At 39.9% G+C, this 19,998-nt stretch overlaps 1 protein-coding gene across 1 annotated transcript in view; it reads right to left on the bottom strand.

Moving 5' to 3' along the window:
- Window positions 1–436: 436 nt before the first annotated feature.
- Slc17a6 (solute carrier family 17 member 6) overlaps window positions 437–19,998 on the bottom strand; it is a 37,297-nt gene continuing 17,735 nt past the window's right edge. Inside the window, exons 4-12 of the mRNA XM_051148617.1 lie at window positions 17,945–18,059; window positions 16,831–16,918; window positions 15,843–15,929; window positions 12,483–12,625; window positions 9,043–9,192; window positions 5,093–5,225; window positions 3,936–4,046; window positions 3,433–3,560; window positions 437–2,539 (exon numbers count right to left, since the gene is read on the bottom strand). Coding sequence (XP_051004574.1) covers window positions 2,204–2,539; window positions 3,433–3,560; window positions 3,936–4,046; window positions 5,093–5,225; window positions 9,043–9,192; window positions 12,483–12,625; window positions 15,843–15,929; window positions 16,831–16,918; window positions 17,945–18,059 — 1,291 coding nt within the window. The 3' untranslated portion in view covers window positions 437–2,203. The remainder of the gene's footprint in view (window positions 2,540–3,432; window positions 3,561–3,935; window positions 4,047–5,092; window positions 5,226–9,042; window positions 9,193–12,482; window positions 12,626–15,842; window positions 15,930–16,830; window positions 16,919–17,944; window positions 18,060–19,998) is intronic.

Genomic DNA, 19,998 nt, shown 5'->3' with positions numbered 1-19,998 from the left:
AACTGGGAATAAATGAGTACCTGCTTTAGAGAGCCACTGTGGCTTTATATAACATCGGTGACAGTCACTGAAAGATGACTGGCAATACCTAGTACAGGCTGTGTGGGCAAAGAAAATGAGGTGCCAGTGTTGAACTGACAAGTTGAAGTTTATTTCCAAACTTTGCTTTAAATTTAGCATCAGCTGTGATGACACAGTCATTGAAAAATAGAGTTTGACTCAGAATCACACTTCTCAGCTTAAACTCTCCCTACAGAATGAGGTCTCCATATCTAAAGCACAGTGAATCCCAAGGTGCTAACTAGCAGGTCTGTTACTCTTTAGCATCCATAAGCTACATCCATAAGCTACATTCATAAGCTACATCCATAAGCTACAAAACCTTAAAGCCTCACACCAAATCAAACCAAATGAATGCACTGATTTTACAAAAGGGTAAATAGAACATTTTATTAACACTTGTTTTGCAGCAACAAAATGACAGTTCACGTCTTTTTTACTCAGCACAGCAAAGGTTATGGTCACGTGGTATTACTTTGAGACACAAAGCAGAGAGGAATTTTAGTTTCTTAAGGTCAGGAGTGGTTTGCATTTAGAAACAAAACTTCACGTTTTATATTTGCAGTAGCAGGGCCTCCATTCAAGAGCACAGGACAGCAAACAGAGCAAATACCCAAAACAGACAGGTAAGCACACCAGGAGACGTTTGGCGTTAAATTGGAGTGTGCATTCTTATCACCGCAAAACATTATACAGATCTCTGAAGGTTGACTTTTCAAAAGAAAGAATCATTGCTACCACAAGCAACACGAGGACAGTTTTCAAACAGTGGGCTTTATGCTTTGCACTTATTGCTTGGTACACAAATGTTGCAGTTCCTGTTGAGTTATATTAAGAAATGATGAGCAAAATGCCTTTTTTTTCCATCTAAAATTCTATGACTCTATGAAAGTAGAAATTACAATCCCCTAACCCCACATTAGGTGTATGCTTGGTTTTGGTTCTGTGTGAAAAGTTTTTGTTATGTTTGTGTGAGTGGATACGTATAAGATATACAGGGATATAGATATAATTTTAATATATTTTTCCTATATACTCAAGACAAATACCTTTTAAATGGGACATTAGGTAATAAAATTGTCTACATATAGAATCTCTAGTGTTTATCTTTTCATATTATATATAGCTTTGTTGCATGAGTTTCATATAGTCTCTAGTTATCAAGGAAGATTATCTAAATCATTTTCTATTTATTTTTTGTTAATATTGCATTTTAAGGGTTACATCTTCATAGTAAATTTTTATTAGAATCTTTATGATTATATATATATATATATATTAATCATTTTTTCCTAATGTAAGTTACAACCAGTACAAAGTTGTAATAAAAAATACACCGAAGTCTATTTCTTCTTATATTTTTTTTTGCAAAAAAAGTTATGTGATATGTTACATGAAAGTTGAATTGTATTGAAATGTGAAGGGTTTGACACTGTCAGGTAATGAATGGAAGTGCATGGAGCATACGCCTCCCTTTACAAGGTCTCTTTCATAAAAATAAGTGTTTGTGCCCAAGCATTTCACAAAACACTGCAAGATAAGCTTTTTGAAGATCACAAAATATCACACGCTGTGAATTTCTAGCAATAATTCAGTACAATGTGCTAGCTGCTATTACCCAGTACAGTTCTCCAATTAAAAGATATAGCCACTCCGCATAACCCTACACATAACGATTACAGTCAGTATCCAATCTAGCCAGCTTTCCAGTTTCACTGTGTCTCCAGACAGGATTTCCCTGGGATATTTCTCAGTCCGGTGTAATGAATAAATAAGTGCAGTTCGCATGGTCAAGTAGCTTTGGCTTCCTAACTTCTGTAGGATGACATGTGCCAACTGTTTTAGTTGTGCTCTCTAACATGGTGATGGGTCCAATGAATACCTACTTATTTCTACAGTAAACCTTTAAGTCACAAACAAAAGGATGAATGTCCCGAATGAAAATGACATAGAGTGACAACTTCCACAGATTGCACTTGGTGGGAGTCTCATGGTCTGTTTGGAATTCATTTTTTTTTTTTTTAACAGCAAGACTTGCTCGGTTGATATGTTTACATGTTTACACCACATTTTCAAATTTATTTTGTGCAACCACAATTAATTTAATCACAAACACTAAAAATGAATCCAGCAACTAGCTTCGTTATGAATAATCATCTTGGTCCTTATAGGTGTATGCGTCTTGTGCACCTTCCTGCACAAATTCTTCTTTCTTCTCCCAGCCGTTAGGCCAGCCTCCATTCTCCTGGGTGGTGGCACCATAAGATTTGGTGGTACCATAATTTATGTAATTCTGAGTGATGTCCCCTGTTTCTTCATCCAGTTCATCTTCGTGAATGAAGCCACATTTTTCTTCACTGGTTTCCTCAGGGTCTGCCCAAGGTTGTTTCTCTCCTGAAGCAAATAGTGCATAAAATATGACTCCACCATAGTGGACGAGGGCAGCGATGAGGAAGACGTACTGCCACTCTTCACGGGACTGTGGTGAAAAAAGAGGCCTGTGAGAGGAGATTCCAAAACCCAAAAGCCACCCTGTGAGCACACTTTGCCAGCATGCTCTCCATGGGACACTGTTTTGGGACTTATCCATGGCCTCCAAACACCTTGAGATAAGACTATTTGTTTCATTGTTTAACAGTTTAAGGTAAAAGTTTGAAAATAAAATCTCAGACACACCTCTAGTCTTCTGAATTTGAGAATATTCTTTCTTATATTTATTAAATATTCTCTAGTTTTGGATCTTTTTTGGTTGGGTGTATTCATTATGTAACTCAGGCTGGTCTTGGATTGAGAATTCTTTTGACTCTTCATCCACAGTGCTAGAGTGATGAGCATGCACCATCTCAGCCAGTTCTTCCATCTGTAAAGCCTCAAGTTTGAAATCCTCTGTGTGCATACAGGGACAGCTATCTGGCAATGACAGTCTTCCCCATAAAAATTGCCTTGGAGTCTGAATTGAGATTGACAAATAGAGCTGGGGAAAGCTTTTTTTTTTTTTTTTTTTTTTTTTTTTTTTTTTTTTTGTCTATTTTATAATCTACAGGCAAAGGGTTATAGAACTTGGGGTAATGTCCTTGTCACAGTAGGGACATCAGAAACACACATTTTGTATAATGTCCCAGCTTGGCTAATTAATACTTCTAAGTAAATAAATAACCAGTGGATGTTGGACGGACTTGTGAGACACCTTGATTGATGGATAAGAAGATGGACCTTATCAGAGCTACTATAGACATCTGTTGTTTTGGGCTTCATTTGTCCTTCCTACTGAAAAATGGAGGGACCACCCCAAGGAAAACACCAAAGCTCCTTTCAACCATAAGAGAGAGAATCTTCAACAAATGAACCACTCTCTCTCTCTCTCTCTCCTACCTTGTTCTTTGTCATTGCACCAACAATGATGGGGCAAACCATTCCCGACAGTGTGCCAACGCCGTTTGAAATGCCCATTAAGATACTGGCATATCTTGGAGCGATATCCAAATGGTTAACGTTGAAGCCTGAAATATACACAGAAGCTTTGGCTCAAGGCAGCATAAACTAAGAAGCAAGTAGCTGGTACAGAGCATCAGATCACATCTTTCCAGAAGATGCCAGGTGCACACTGCATGCTTACCAGTCATAACTCCACTCAAGGACATTATGAGGGAGAAAGGATATGCGTTTTCTTTTCTAATACTTAACATGGCTCACTGAGAACATTCTCTTAATGAATTGATCAAGTATAAGAAAGAATAAAACAGACATCAGCGAGGGTGGATGGCGAACAATGATAATTCTAAATGATGTTTCTAAATGTTACAACGTTTGTCCAGCATGTAGATAATTAATAGAAAAGATCAAGGTGTAATATAGACAAAGAAGAAGTCCCTTACCAGAGATAGCAAATCCACTGAATCCTACCGCAAGCACCAAGAAGGAGATGGCTACTCCTCTAGTGTGAGAGTAGCCAACAACCAGAAGTAGGGTGGCTTCCATGCCAAAACCTTTGGAGGCAAGCAGAGGAGAGTATTGTAAAAGTTTCTGTAACCTTTTACAAAATTTTATTAGTTCTTTGAGAATGTCTTACAATGAATTTTGATCATATTTATCTCCTGCCCCAATCTTCCCAGAACTACCTCCACGTCCTTACTCATTCAACTGTGTGTCTTTTTTTTTTTTAACCTATCAAGTCAAGTTTGTGGTGCCCATTTATTCTTGCGTACGTGGCTTTCCACTGGGTCACGATCAACTTATTAAGAGTTACTCTCTTTCAAAACAAAACCCCCAAAAGCAAAAGCAAAAATAAAACAAAACAAAAAACCTGGTTCTCCCTTTCCCAGTAGCTATCAATTGCCAATATCTCCTCCCCCTGTCAGAGCAATAGTCCCATAAATGTAATGTGATTAGCAACCATTGATATGATTTAAATGCTACTGCAAAAGATTAGCCCATGTGTGGCACTTTTATTGGGCCAAGAAGCTGAGGTTAGAAAAGTCACAGGCTCTATGGGAGAATCCCACTTTCAAGTGCTCAGGGATCACTGAGGAGGAGGTCACAGAAAGAATGTAAAAGATGGAGGCAGTGGATAGCCACAAGGAAATGTCTTGTAGACACAGCAGGGTAGCCTCACATATGAACATGCTGACACAGCCGTTGTGTCAGTATGCACAAAACTTGCACACGCTTAAATTAGACTAAACCCAAGAATAAAATTGTTATAACCAAGTGAACCAAAACTAACATTTCTTAATCATACCAATTTGGACAGGATACCTCAGAGAGACATTCTAATAATTGGAACATTCATTGTGTATGCTTTAAGCCCAGATTAATCTAAGTTTTAATGGTTTTTATATATACAAATGACTTTGTTAAGCAGGGCCTTGTATGAGTTTTGAAAAGCTTGACCATGGGGAAATGATTTCAAATGAACTATGAAAGTGCATATCTAACTGAAGTAGTTTTCCATACGTAGAAAATCATATTCATGTGTGTAAATCACAGGACCCTAACAACGGAAACATAGGCTTACCACAGCACACCCACTTACCACCACAATTCATGATCTTTCTCACTGTAGTTGTTGAAAGAATTTGCTTGCTTCTTAGAAAATCAGCAATTTGGCCACCGATAGGCACAATGATTGTCATGACAAGGTGTGGGACCGCAGACAGCATGCCAACCTGGCAAAAGCCAGAAGGGGAGAAAAGTGTGAGAGAATAAAGGAAGTGGGCATTTGAATGATGTGGGCGTTCTGTATCCATCTTCATCCACTCCTTTGAGCCAAGGAAGACAAAACACTGTCTCCAAATGCACATTCATTCTCGTAAAATAAGCAGTAACATCCACAGAGCAAACTAGGAAAGCTAAGTAAATTTACTCTGATGCTTTTTTTTTTTTTTTTTTTTTTTTTTTGGTATTCTTACAGAAGGAAACATTTTATTGCTATATTATGATTCAGTAATTCTGACTCCATGAATCAGCCCTCCTGAATCCTGTGAGTGAGTGAGTCACTCTGACTTTCTAGTTCGTAACCTCAAGTGTGTTTGCACAAACTCATCACTAATGGGAGGGAGAGGGCACGCTGGTATGTGGGAGGAGATGATGCCTTTGCCCCTCAAAAAGGCTGTATTGAAACCTTCTATTTTGTTCAAAGGGTGAAAGACTCCATATTTACATTTTAAGACGTCACTTTGAAAGGTCACAGCATAGATTTCACTTCTGCCAAGTGAATTGCTCACAAGTTCTTCGATTTGAGTCACTTGCAGTCAAATACAGCCATGTTGACATACCATGGTATGCAGCCTTTAAAATGATTTCATAGAAATTAGGACAATCTCAAATCCAGCACGCCTTCAACATGCCTTCTTAGCAATCAGTTATGAACAAGAGGCCATTCCTTAGGTATGGAAGTGGGGATCATGTGAAAAACACACTTAAAAGGGCTATTACCACATGGATGGATGTTCTCTCTTCAGTCTATTTTGAAGCACAGGTTTGGGCATGGGTAAGACTATGATCTATTGTGACATTTAACTCAGTAGAGCTATGACACACATGTCATCTTTCCATTTTACAGATGCAGATGGCCTGCTTTACAGTGGCCCTCTCTGTGTCCACATGAAGTGTTTTAACATCTGAAAATAGTCTTACACTGGACAGCCTCAGCTACCTACTTAGTGTCCATTTAACAAACAACTTTATTCCTTTTGCAGAAGGAAAGAGCCAAAATGTAAAAAAAAAAAAAAAAAAAAAAAAAAAAAGTTCATTTATTACTCTCTCAGCAGAGTCTGGGGCAGAAATGCAAAGAACTAACAGCTAGAGGCTGCTAAGAGGTAAGTTTTGGTCCCTGCTTTAGGACATGGAGTATGGATGTTTCTAGTTCCTTAGGCAAATTTTCCTGAAAATTGTCCATGTGTGGGTGTTCTCAGCTCTGATGGGCTACTATGAATAATCAGTGCACACCGTATCTGGTTGACCCGTCACCTCCTGGGCAGTCTTCAGTTGGCTCATTGTTTTAAGGTTTTAGGAGGGTGAAATGGACGCTTAGATTGTCCCATCTATTCCCCACAGGCTTCTCGGGTTCTCAGACATTAGTCTTCCCTCTTCTGTGTCTCTCTGGTCACCGTTGCATGGCAGCTCTGTCTGAACTACATTTTGAAGCTGTCAGGAGGCAGAGTATAAAGCACAGCCTCTCTTGAGGAGCTCAAAGGAAGCACATGTTTCCTCCGACTTGATTTGTCCTTGGATTCTGAAGTTTAAAGGTGCACATTCAAATCCTAGGATTGGCTTTGCCCTAATCTGTCATTCTCAATGGAGTTGAAAATATTTATATACTAGCTTAGGGGAATACACACACACACACACACACACACGCACACACACACACACACACACACACACACAGATGGGGGGCAGTCAGGGAGGGAGGGAGGGAGAGCATTAACTAATATAGTTCACTTATTTGAATGCATGCATTAGAGCCTATATATAACTATTGGGGGGAACAGGTGCACAGAAATTCACTTTGTTTTTAACTGAGTAAGCATACTTGGAAGGAAAAATAAGATGTTCCCTGTGTGGTTCTAACTATAGGATATCCAGTTTAATGAGGTCCAGGAAAGTCACCTTCTATGTAAACATTTTATTTTGTACAATATCTGCTTCATTTATGAAAGATAGTATTATAGCTCTCACTCAAAGATAAGGCAATTGGGGATAATAATTGTTCAAAACTCAGCCTGAAGTTGTTAGTCAACACTTCATTATAAAGTCTAGGTTCAAAAAAATAAAAATAAATAAAGCCTAGGTTCAAAGCCATATGACCTGGACATACCTGGATTTCCTACCATGACCGCCTCCAAATTTTTTTCCAGGTAATTTGGAGAATTTAAAACAATTTTTACCAGCTTAATAAAAATCTTGAGCCCACAGTCCATATAGAATTCAACCACAACTTTAGCTTTAAAATAACAAGTGAATTAATTAAAGTTGTAAGTTCATCCATTTAATTTTTGCAAACGACCCCTGATTTTATTCAAGTGCTTTCCGTTAATTGGAGACACAAGCCCAGGAAGATCATTTCATCACCATTAGTTGCCACCTCGTCCCATCCCCCACTGGTCCCAGCTTTGTAAGTAGCCTCTGAGTGTCACATTTGTCCTAGATTATGAAAATGCACTCACACCTCCGGAGCTCTTTGTTGAGAGGTGTGATACTCTTAGAGGTCCCAAGGCTGCCCTGCAATGTTTGATCAGCTCCAGGGAGAAGAGGCCAGTCTCCAGCAGCCTTTCTTCTCGGCAAGCGGGAAACTGTTTCCTTAGAAACCGCTGCTTCAAAAGAGCTTTCAGGCCAGCAACCGCGGGGCTCAGGTTCGCTCTAGCCCAGCTCTCAGTTATCCTTTTAAGTAGAGACACAATACGAACAGCCCAAGCCCAGCTGGGCTTATGTAACCACACAAGGAAAAAGGGCACGATCATTGCCAGCAAAGATAAACGTATTCGGGACTCAGCAGAGAGCTGGGCACAGAGCTCAGAGCTGGCACTCCGCACTAACCTGCTAAGTGTGTGGCTAGATGTACAGGTCACCTGATGTATGACACGAAAGGGAACTAAGACAGAAATGGAGTATCCATGTCCTAAGCTTGTAGCTAGTTGGTATAGTATTAGGTGATTTCAGTAATTACCCTCAGTTTTATTTTACCATCAGTCAACTAGAAATGATAACTATCCATCTGGTCTAGCAGATGAGGTTATTCACAAGTATGAAAGAAAGTTGTATAATTTCATATCCATATACAAAAGGAGCAATTAAAGTTCAATTCTCCTTTATAGAAAATTTGAAAACGTCTTTGTTTCTGTATCTATAAACAAATGCCTTGCATACCTTGTGCGTGTGAATTGGTAACACAAGATTTCTAATACTACAAAGCTGCAAACATTTAGGGGAGAAAAGCCATGTTTTATTTCAGAATAACACAGCCTCCTATAATAGACTCAACAGATGCTTGTTAGATTAAATTGAATGAACAAACTGTAAGGACATTTTCAGCCTTTTGATTAGGTAAGTGTATCCTTCAATCAGACAAATCTCTGAGAACACATAAAGAGAGGAGGTTGGTAGAGGCATAAATGCAATTCCATTAGAATGGGCTACCTTATTTGCTGGCAGCAAGCTTGCCTTGGACTAAAGGTGGTTGAATATGTTTGTGGGGAAAGGGCTGCATTGTTGCTCAGACTCACTTGTCTCTACAGGAAGGCAGAGACAAGATTCTTTTTGCCCAGCTCTCCAGAACTAGAGAAATATTTCTAGTGGCAACAGAATAGAGTTGGGCAAGAACAGGGGGACACACACACACACACACACACACACACACACTTTACTTCCTGGCAGTAAATCATAAAGGTTAGAAGATAAACTTTTGACTAAAAAAAATAAAGGAATAGTTATACATAAGTACAAATATTATTCAATGTTTTAAGATGGTGAATTTATACATACCTTGCTAATTTCAAACCCAAAAACTTCCTCAAAATAAGCTGGTTGACTGATGAGCAGCAAATAAAAAGTCCAACTCCTGCAGAAGTTTGCAACAATTATCGCATAGACAGGCATGGATGTGAAAAACTTCCTCCATGGGGTCTTGAATTTCTGAAATCCCAAAACAAGAGTTACTCTACTTCGGCACTTTCTGACTCAAATTGGTGCTTTCTGTCTTCAAGTGCATAGGACTCTACATGAGCATGAAATAATTAATTGGTAACTGCAGCCTCCCTGCTAACCTTAGGTGTGTAAAAAAAAATCATTAAAAGAAAAGAAAATACCAATCTATTCATTTTTAAAGTGTGCAAACTCATGGATATAGAAAATAAATTCCAAAACTTATTTTTGGTCTCTGATTTCTAAGATTTTTAAAGCAGCTTCCTTCCCAGCAAAATGGTGCAAAATCAGTGGCTTTATGATAACTAAAATGCTGTAAGTTGACTGTACTTGGACAAGAAAGAGAAAAAAGAACATATTATTGCCCACCCTCTCTGATGTCAACTAAGCCATCATCTATGTGTAAATTCTTTTGACAATCAGAGAAGATCAATATATTTTATGACACTGAGGTACAAGTTCTCAAAATAGTCCCGTGGTGTTGAGGTCCACCAGGTACAGCCTAGGACATCATTATCAGCTAGTTATGATATTTGAATCTTTTCAAAATAAAAACAAAATACCTGCAGATGAATTGCTGTTATTTAATACATTACAAGTAAAACTTAATATGTTAGACTCCAAACTATTTCTCATAGTCACAAATGCCTTCTTAACTATCTCATCTTGAAGAGCAAAATATAGCTGCCAAAGAATGCCCTAGAACAACCTCATTCTGTGTTTTATGGCATTCTTGACATGATAGATTGATCAAAACTGGAAGTGAACTTCCTTGAAATAGATTTAGTTATTATTCATGAGTAATGAACCCCAGTGGTTGTTGGTATTAAACTGTCTGTACTCGGAACTTCAAAAATCACTTCAAATGTAGAATAGAAAGAAACCATTTTGTAGTGATCAGAAATATATGTAATACCAGAAAAGAGAAAAACCTATGCCAATAATGCATACTAGACACTGTAGCTTTTGGTAAAGTCTTGTTTTATGAGAGCAGGACAGGTAAGGTCCAAGGGATAGGTGTTTCTTTCTTTATTCTTACACCTCATAAATGATTAAAATATTTTGCAGATGTATAAAAATGCCCAAAGACATGAATGTGTGCATCAGGATACCTCTGTGTATTGAAGAGGTATAACTGATGTGTGCCTGGTACCCACAGGTGCCAAAAGAGGGCATCAGATCCCCTGGGACTGCAGCTACAGGTTCTTCTGAGATGACATGTGGGTGCTGGGAATTGTCCTCTGGAAGAACAGCCAGTGTTGTTTTTTAACCATCACGTCATCTGTCTAGCTCCCTACGATCTTACTTTATGCCTTAAAAGTCACCAGGAATTATGAGCAGATGTGTAACATTCTGACAACACTCTGTTCATTCAGCTGCTTTGGAATGTGATTATGATAGCAACTTGCTCATATGTGATCCCTACATTTTCATATACGTATATAATGTTTAAAATTATCCATTGGAGAAGAACATAAGAGATCTAAGTTGTACACAGTTGACTGTAACCTGTGTTCTTTCATTGGGTCCACGCTCAGAACAAGTGACTACCAAAGATGAAGGCAGGGTCACTCTCACAGAGTTAGAAGGTAGACTGGGTATTATAAATTGGACTGTGGCCATAAGCAGGCTGCCAGTGAGTCATTGCTGATTGTGGATATGACAGATCTTTATGGAAGAGAACATGACTTGTTTATGGGAGAAAAGTTTGAGTCTGTCCAGAAAAGCAAAAGTCAACTGGACAAGATGTGAGCCTTGGTTGCACTTCTGGATATATAGGCCCTACCTGTGGCCCATATTGCATGATTTTCAGAAGGCTATAATTTAAACTCAGGCCTTGCACATTCTCAGGCCAGGCCATTGCTTCCAAACTCTGAAAGAAATGGGCCTCATCCCTGAGATACCTTCCATAAACCTTCCCATAATCCCCATGTGTTGATCCCCTTGCTGCTGGTCAAAAATACATCACAGTCGCCTCTGCACCTGAGCTTACATTGTTCTTGGTTCCTAAGGCTGCCTTGTCTGACCTCAGTGGGAGAAGATGCACTTAGCTTTGCAGCAACTTAATGTGCCAGGGGGTTGGTACCCATGGGGGACCTCCCCCTCCTCTGAGGAGAAGTAGAGGGTAGAATGGGAGGAAGGAGTATGTGAGGGGGAGGATTGGGAGGAAAGGGGGAGCTGCAATCAGGATGTAGAGTGAATAAATAAATAAATTTTAAAAATCAAAAAAATAAGAATCACATTGGGCTGGTGTGCCTGGTACTTGGTGTGCTGTCTCTTCCTTTTTTAGCTCTCTCCCTGAGGTATTTTGTGTGCACTGCCTGGCCCTATATTTCTCGGACTATCTAGCTGCAGATGCCAGAGAGCCAGTATTGATTGTGTTAGCAGTGTTCAGACAAAACAATCTGCGACTATGTTGCCTGCTTTGTTGTATGCAGAATTTGGGCAAAAAAAAAAAAAAAATGTTCAAAAGAACTTGAAATACAAGTTCTACTTCCATTCGATCTTATTTTAAATCTTATTCTGAAGTGACAGGAACACATGAAACCTAGTAAGAAGAAAGAGATAGTGCTTTTAGAAGACAATAGGGTGCAGGAAGTGGGGAGCCCAACATTATGCTTTTCCTCTACCCCAATGTTTCCCAACCTCCCTAGCGCTATGACCCTTTAATACGACTCCTCATTTGTGATGACCCTGAAAGCTATAAAACTATTTTGTTGCTACTTCACAACTAAATTTCGCTATAGTTATAAATTAGACTGTAAACAGTTTTGGAGATAGTGGCTTACCCAAGGATCACGACACACAGGTTGAGAAGCCTTGCTCTAACCCACCTCTTTTTTCTTTGAAAAAAAAGAGAAGATAGCAAGCACTCCTAAGGGAGGTCATGGAGAATAGACCAGTGGATGTGAAGAGGGAGAGAGTGTGAAAGAGAGAGAGAGAGAGAGAGAGAGAGAGAGAGAGACAGAGACAGAGAGACAGAGACAGAGAGACAGAGACAGAGAGAGAGAGAGAGAGAGAGACAGAGAGAGACAGACAGACAGTGACAGACACACAGAGAGAGACAGAGACAGAGAGAGAGGCACGTGCATGCACACACACATGGGGGCGGGTAGAGAGAGACACAGAGATGCATAGAAAGAGAGAGAGAGAAAGACAGAGACAGACAGACAGAAATTGATACCAGACTACTTTATTCAGTAAGGACCTGTAACATGATTAATCCATGAAGGTGAGATGAGCAACAAAAATAGGTATAGATACCATAATGAAACACTTACTTCCATTGCGCCTAACAGATTTGCGCTCTCTCCGATGCTCTCTTCTATGTACCTACGCTCTTCATCCGTAATGGTAGGGTGCTTTGCGGGGCTCTCGTAAGACACCAGAAGCCAGAACATGTACCAGACCATGCCAAAGCTTCCTGCAAGAAAGGGTTGACAAGGAGGAGATCAAAGGCAGTCGTCAGGAATACAGTTAAGCGCTAGAAGTTGGAGACATACAATAATCTCAGTGAGAACAATTTGGGATGGTGTAGGCAGCTGACTTTACCCACTGCTTCCTGTTGTCAGCCCCTGGACACCAGATTTCTCCAAGACGGGTGCCATTGCTCACATCTTCGACTCTAATTAAGCAGCCCTGCTAAACAGAAAACTCCCGAGCAACTACTGAATGACATAAGTTGGAAGTTTAGTCACACAGCTCATGTTCCATTACTGAGCTGTTCCACGCCAGACACAATGTCATGCACCAGAAGAATATTGAACAGAATTATGTTTGGAGAAACCCATGGAAAGATGGAGGTGTGTGAGATGCGCTTTTATTTGCTGACCATCAGTATATAAAAGTTGTTTAAATTTCCAGAGAGGGAGAAATGCTGCTTCCCCTCTCTAACTAGCACTTCTAAAGGTCACTAATGGGTTTGAAGTGAAACACTGAAGAGTATACTAGCCTAAATGACTAAATTAGGTGAACATAGACCTCTGCAGGAAACATGGAAGTGCTGTCACATGATGTGACTAGACACTGTGTGTCCTAACTTGGACTTTGTCCATGCTTCTTCGGGACGGACAGAAGTTGCATTGCTAGGCCACATATTGTTTTTCTCCTTTCCAATCCTCCTTTCTATTTATCACTCTCGCCATGAACGCATATTCCTGCTGTACCTTATAAATCTGCAAGCACTCACAGGGGAAGGGATTCCAACTGATTTATCCTGCTTTCCCCGCTGCTACCAGGCCATTGCGTTCTTCTTCCAGACTCTTCCCTTCATCCCTTGGGTAACAATCTAAATGCTTCTGAGCGCACTAATACTTCATGTTTGTCTAGTTTGTCTCTAAGGCAGCTTCCTTAACACCGTACGTAGATTCTGGTGAGCTGTCTTCCCTTTAATTACTGAGCACAGAAGCGAATTTGAGCTGTGATGTTGTGTGAATCTCTTATATACGTAGCTGTTGTGGCAGGGTTTTTCCTAGACTTAAATCATAATCATTGATTATATGATTTAAAGAATAACAGATTCACCCCAAACCTCCACTACAAAATGGAAAAAGTCTTAGTTTTTTGAGGCAGGGTCCTGTCATAGGCCCTAGCATGACCTCTAAATCATAATCCTGCTGTCTCAGTCTCCTAAGTGCTGGGATTTCAGTGTTTACTAAAAGGCCTAGTCAAAAAGTGTAAGGTAAAGTAGATGTTGTTCCCAACTCCTTGGAAACTACTCTCCATCTCAGAGTGGTGGGTGTCCTCTGTGAGCATCTAATAACTGGAGGTTCTATACTTTGGTGAAGATTGGCACTGTGCTCCTCTGATGTGTCCCACATGCCCCTAACTGCTCATCAAGCTCACTAAACTGACCAAAAATAGAGTTTGCCACTCTATTAATGCCATGAGCTAAATTCACATACTGTGTCCTGTGCCCACTTGGTGCATTGTAGCTATTACCTTCTCTCATTTACTCTACTTTCCAATTTCTTATGACACTAATTTGTAAAACAAAAACCAAATGTGCTATTCAAGATTCAGTTTTTGTTGTAGATAGCAAGCAAACATGCTTTGTGTGATTCTTTTTCAAATATCTAATGCATATCCTTTGATTCGTAGTCAATGGCAAATATTAAGTGAGATTCAAAGAGACATAATGACTTACTTAAATTAGCATTGCTTTTCTTTTGAAAGTATATTTTTATTGAAAGTAAATTTTTTCGTACATTTTCTGACTATAGTTTCTACTTCCCCAACTCCTTCCTACCCTGCCACTCGCCCAACTGTATGCTCTCTCTTTCTCTTTTTAGAAAATGTTCTTTCCCATGTAAAGAAACAACTAACATTTAAGATGTGTCCACGACTTTAGAGTCCCATCATATCTTTAAGTCAGTAATAAACTAAGCAACTAGCCATACAAACTGTGTTGATTCACAGACCCTTGTGAAAATCTAATGAAAAATAGGACTTAAAATGATTTTTTTAAGTTAAAATTCTCTCTATGGGTCCAGTGATATGGCTCAGTAGGTAAGGACAGTTTCTATCAAATCTGGCTTCCATTCCCAGAACCCACATGATGGAAGGAGAAAATTGACTCCTACAAATTTTCCTATGGCCTCTGTATACATGCCATGGCATGCACATGATGTATATACACACACATACACAAAGAGCAAAGAAAGCAGGGGTAGAGAGAGAGAGAGAGAGAGATGCAGAGAGGAGCGAGGGAGAGAGGAGAGAGAGAGAGGAGGAGGGAGGGAGAGAGAGAGCGCGAGAGAGGGGAGGAGAGAGGAGGAGAGAAGGGAGAGAGAGAGAGAGAGAGAGAGAGAGAGAGAGAGAGAGAGAGAGAGAGAGAGAGATGGCTTACAATGCAGAGCTTTCATAGATCCAAAAATCTGTCAATGGGCTCTTTACTATCCAAAGACTCCTCATTATAAAGCAGTTTTTGTCAGCATTTAGGAATGCTGACACATTTGCCATTTTGAGAATATTTCAAAATAAAAACAAACGGATGTGGCCAAAACTCAGGGGCATCCAGACCCCACCCTCCAGCACCACATGCTTCATCTTCCAGATCCTCATGACCACACCCAAAGATGAGATTAGACAGCTCAGCAAGGGAAACTCCAGGGCAATCTGGAACACATTCGCCTTCTTATTGGCATATTTGCAAAAATATACCCATCTTTATTTCAATGTGGGAGCTCAGTGGATTTTCATTTCTGCTCTGTGACTGGTTATTATTGACATTGTATCCAAACCAATTGATGAATTAGCAGGACCACCATCCTCCTGCCACCCACACCCATTCAGCTTGAGGAGGCAGAATCAGGATAATGGCCAAGAAACTATAGCAGAAAGGAGAGGTGAGCTGGGGCTAGCTCCTTAGTCCTCAGTGTCTTGTAAATAGGAGCTCCTTATTCACCTCACAATGAGAAGGTTTCACTGAATAAAGTATCTCAAAGTCTCCATAAGCAAGGTGGTTGCTCTTTAACACAAGAAACAGCAATGACGGGAATGTAACAGGTAAAAGCTTTCTTTTCTCTTTTCAGAATATAAAGGGTTTTTAAGATGAGAAAGTAAGTAAATAAATTGTGCATTGTATGCTATCATTTTACATTAGCCTATACATAACTTTATTGTAAATAGATGTAACGTACCATACACGTAAAATACTGAAGACCACCCAGTGTACTGCACAAGGATCCCAGCTAAGGGCATCGCAATGACTGCTCCAGCATAGGAACCTAGACAAGGAGGGGTGGAGGAGGAAAGTATGTGAGAGCAACAAAGATTTTTCTCACATGTACCAGAATTGGCTCACATAAACACATACAGAAGTGGCACACACACACACACACACACACACACACACACACACACACACACACACACCCCACATCTCATCATCAAATAAATACATATTCACCCTACATCCTTACACAAAACCATAGGACCACAACTCAAATCACAGCTACATAGCAGGACATAACAGATTTAAAGAACTGTAGCAGAGTGTGAGCTCTAGAACTGCTTAAGAGCGCTTACTGCTCTTGCTCTTCTCAGAAAATACACAGTAGCTCTCAACCATCCACAACTCCAGTTCCAGGGAATTTGATGCTTTTTTCTGACCTCTGAAGGCATTAGGCATACAGGTGGTGCACTCAGACAGATGAAATATAATTAATTAATTAATAAAAAAATCTTTAAAAAAAAGACATGAATTGCCTCGTACATAGCTATGCAGTTTTATCTTTCAATAGTGTCTTCTACTTTCATTGAAAAACATCAAAAATGAAAAAAAATTTAAGGTGGCCAGGCCTCATGGTGCATGCCTTTAATGCACCTGGGAGGTAGAGGCAGGCAGATCTCTGAGTTCAAGGCCAACCTGGTATACACAAGAAATTTCAGGCCATCCCATGCTACATGGCTATCTCAAAAATAAAATAAAAATAAAGATAAAGTAAAAACCACCAATTAATATACCAAAATAATACAAAGCACGAATAAAAGCTGGTACCAATGAAAATTACAGAATTGAAATAGTGGTCCAAACCCAGATACATTTGTAAATAGGTTTATCAAACCTTGAACTGTTATCTGTGTCCCCCCCTAACCATTAGCCCACAACAGCAGCACAATGCTCACCACAAAAGGAGGTGGTAGCCAACCTACTCCTCTCCAAGGGTGGGGCCCACTTGCTCCATATCCCATGGCAGGCTGGGTAGGTTACACCCTGTGGTGGAAAACAGACATGGACACTTAGGATGAAGGACCACTAGGAAGTTATCACATCTCCTTCACTGAACCTGTTCCTCATCAAATGATACTGACAGGCTCTTACTAAGCTTGTGGAACCCCATTCGAAATGCTTCACCCGGACCATGACTGCACACAGTCTCTTCAGGTGTTCCCACCCTTCAGGGATTTCTATGGCCCTGATTTTCTTCGAATTAAAGCAAAAGATAAGGCTATTTACCTGCGATTCTAAACATTTTGTGAAATTGGAGCATCTTTTTGTAAGGTACTTCACTGAGTGATCCCCCAAACACAAGAACCCTAGATAGGAGTTCAGCCATCTAGAAATTGACTTAAAATAATCAGCCCTTTCTATAATTTTGATTCTATTGTATTTTTTCCATTTTGCAAGAAAGAAGAATCCTCTCAGTGTTTTTACGTTTACATTATTTGTCTATGATTGTCACAGCCCCTAGGAAGAGTTCATAGGTCAAACTCGGGCTTTTAGATGACACTCCTTCAAAGTCTTCTGAGTACTATCTCAAGATATAATTGTATAACCACATGGCTAGAATATGCTAAACACTTCATAGACTTAGGTTAAAACTCTCAAGAGGACTGGAGAGATGGCTCAGCAGTTAAGCAGAACCCAAGTTTAGTTCCCTGCACCTATTCCAAAATTGTCTATGACTCCAGCTCCAGAAGATTTGATGCCTCTGGCCTCCTCTGGTATCATCACTCCTGTGTGCATACCCACCTGAAGAAATACACACCTATACATAATTTTTAAATAATACTTTCAAGTCCAAAGGGAGGCAGCTCAGTGGTAGGCAAGCATTTGCTTCTGTGTCGTGCATGCATGGCGCTCTGGGCTTGAGCCACAAGTTGATTGATTACCTTACAGTCCAAGTGCTTCCTTTTTTATTTTAACATTATTCAGTACAGTTAGTCTACGAAGACAAAGATAAGCACACAGCTTTCAATTGTACCCAAACTTGAAATGGTGCCACCCTGACATTCCTACCTCCACAAGCCCCTGCAATATCCTCACAAAGATGACGCATCCGTAATGGACTCTGGCCGCTGACGGGATCAGCATGTTGAGGGTAGAGGTGAGCAGTATTGCAGCCCCAAAGACCCTGCAAGACAGAGACGGGAAGATGTGTCACTCAGAGTGGCTCGGACAGCTCAAAACTTCTTGGGTCAGCTTGAGCAGAAAAAACTATCACCTAGCTTTCATAAAATCATCCTTGAAATACCTAAAAGTTACACATTATTTTATGTGTGAGAAACAGACGAATGAGCCAAAAGCAATCATACTTTGATGTTCCAGACATCCCAAGGTTAGATCTCACAGTGGATGTTTATCTTACTGAATGTACTAATGTCAATTCTCTTTTTGCTCTTCATTGTGGGATACAGATTCTGTCTGAAATACACCTATAGGAATATATATATATATATATATACATATATATATACATACATATATATATACACACACACACACAACAACAACAACTTAAGAAAGAATTGGAAGAAAATGTTAAAGATTTAGTTTTGCAAGTAAAATTCTTATTTAGTTAAATCACTTCTGAAAGCTTCAGTAATTTTTAATACTAAAGAATACAAACACATCCCCAGTGGGTATGGCTGAACCAACCCCTTGCAGAGAAGTCCAGGAATACATTCTTCCCAAAGATACAACCCAACATGTGACCAACCTTGACCTTTCAGTTCAGTCAGGGTTGGTTGCATCGTAGATATACCAATTCTTCCAGAGATGTATTCAATATCACAGTTAAAACTTGAACTTCTGAAGGGGCTTTAGTGATTATTAACCTGGTACTGAAATTTAATAAATAAGTTCATGAAGGGCTCCAGAAGAGCAGCTTTCTTCGTGTTAGTCAAAGATTAGGGCAGAAACTTTTCCTCAAAAGTCAGCAGCCATGCCTACTTCTCTTTCTTCTCCACAGGAGATAGTTTGTCCCCACCTCATATAAACATGCTGTTGCTCTTCTTTGCCCTGCCATGAGTGCTGACTAGGCATGTTCCACTGGGAGTCAGAGATGGTATGGTATGCTGAGATTTGAGTAGGGGAAAACCATGTTGCCTGGTTTGTCCATCACATGTGTTTTCTTGTAGTTATTGTGGGAGTAATTTAAATTTACTTTCTATGAATGTAACTTCTAGCCATGACCTTCTTTCTATTGGAAAGAGTTTTCAAATGGTACAGTCAAGAAATTAGATGAGACGAGGGGAAGTTTTACACTTTTCGTTAGTCTTGGTTCTCGAACCACAGGCATTTGGTAGGGATAAGTCTGAGTTGTAGGGTGCTGGCCTATGCATGAAATAATGGTTAGTTCCATCCCTGAGCTTTACCCAACAGATATCGCTAGCATTCTCCCTCCCAACCCCACAGAAAATGTCTGCAGCAAATATCACTTAGGGGACAAAACCAGCCCCAAAGTGGGATCAGTGAAAGACTAATTGTTGAGTGCCAACCACAATCACAGCTAATTTTAATGAGCACTTGTTTGATGGAAACCAGGCTCAGACCTCCCAGGCTGTAACTTCACAGTCACTAAGGGACCCATCAGCATGGCTTTTAATTCATCCACACCATACACAAAGACATGATCCTTACATGTATACAATTTTTTTTTTTTTTTTTTGGTTTTTCAGAGACAGGGTTTCTCTGTGTAGTCTTGGCTGTCCTAGACTCACTTTGTAGACCAGGCTGGCCTCGAACTAAAAGCGATACGCCTGCCTCTGCCTCCCAAGTGCTGGGATTAAAGGCATGCACCACCACATCCAGCTGTTACATGTGCACTTTACTAGAGAGTCCTTCGTTCTAATTCTATAACCACAGCCCCATGACAATCTCCGAATGCTTCTAAGTCAATTCTCCCCAACTATCATTCTCAGCATCACCATTGCTTCTGTAAGGACATTGACTTCATTGGAACTAATTAAGAAAAAAGTATATCAAACTTGCATAAATGAATAAGGATCTTACTTAACTTTAGACAATTTTTATACAAATGAGTAGCAGAGTAACTACATTTTGAGGCAGCA

The sequence above is a fragment of the Acomys russatus genome, chromosome 7 (genome assembly GCF_903995435.1).
Source record: "Acomys russatus chromosome 7, mAcoRus1.1, whole genome shotgun sequence".
NCBI classification, from domain to species: domain Eukaryota; kingdom Metazoa; phylum Chordata; class Mammalia; order Rodentia; family Muridae; genus Acomys; species Acomys russatus.
This window is presented reverse-complemented; position numbering and strand designations above follow the sequence as displayed.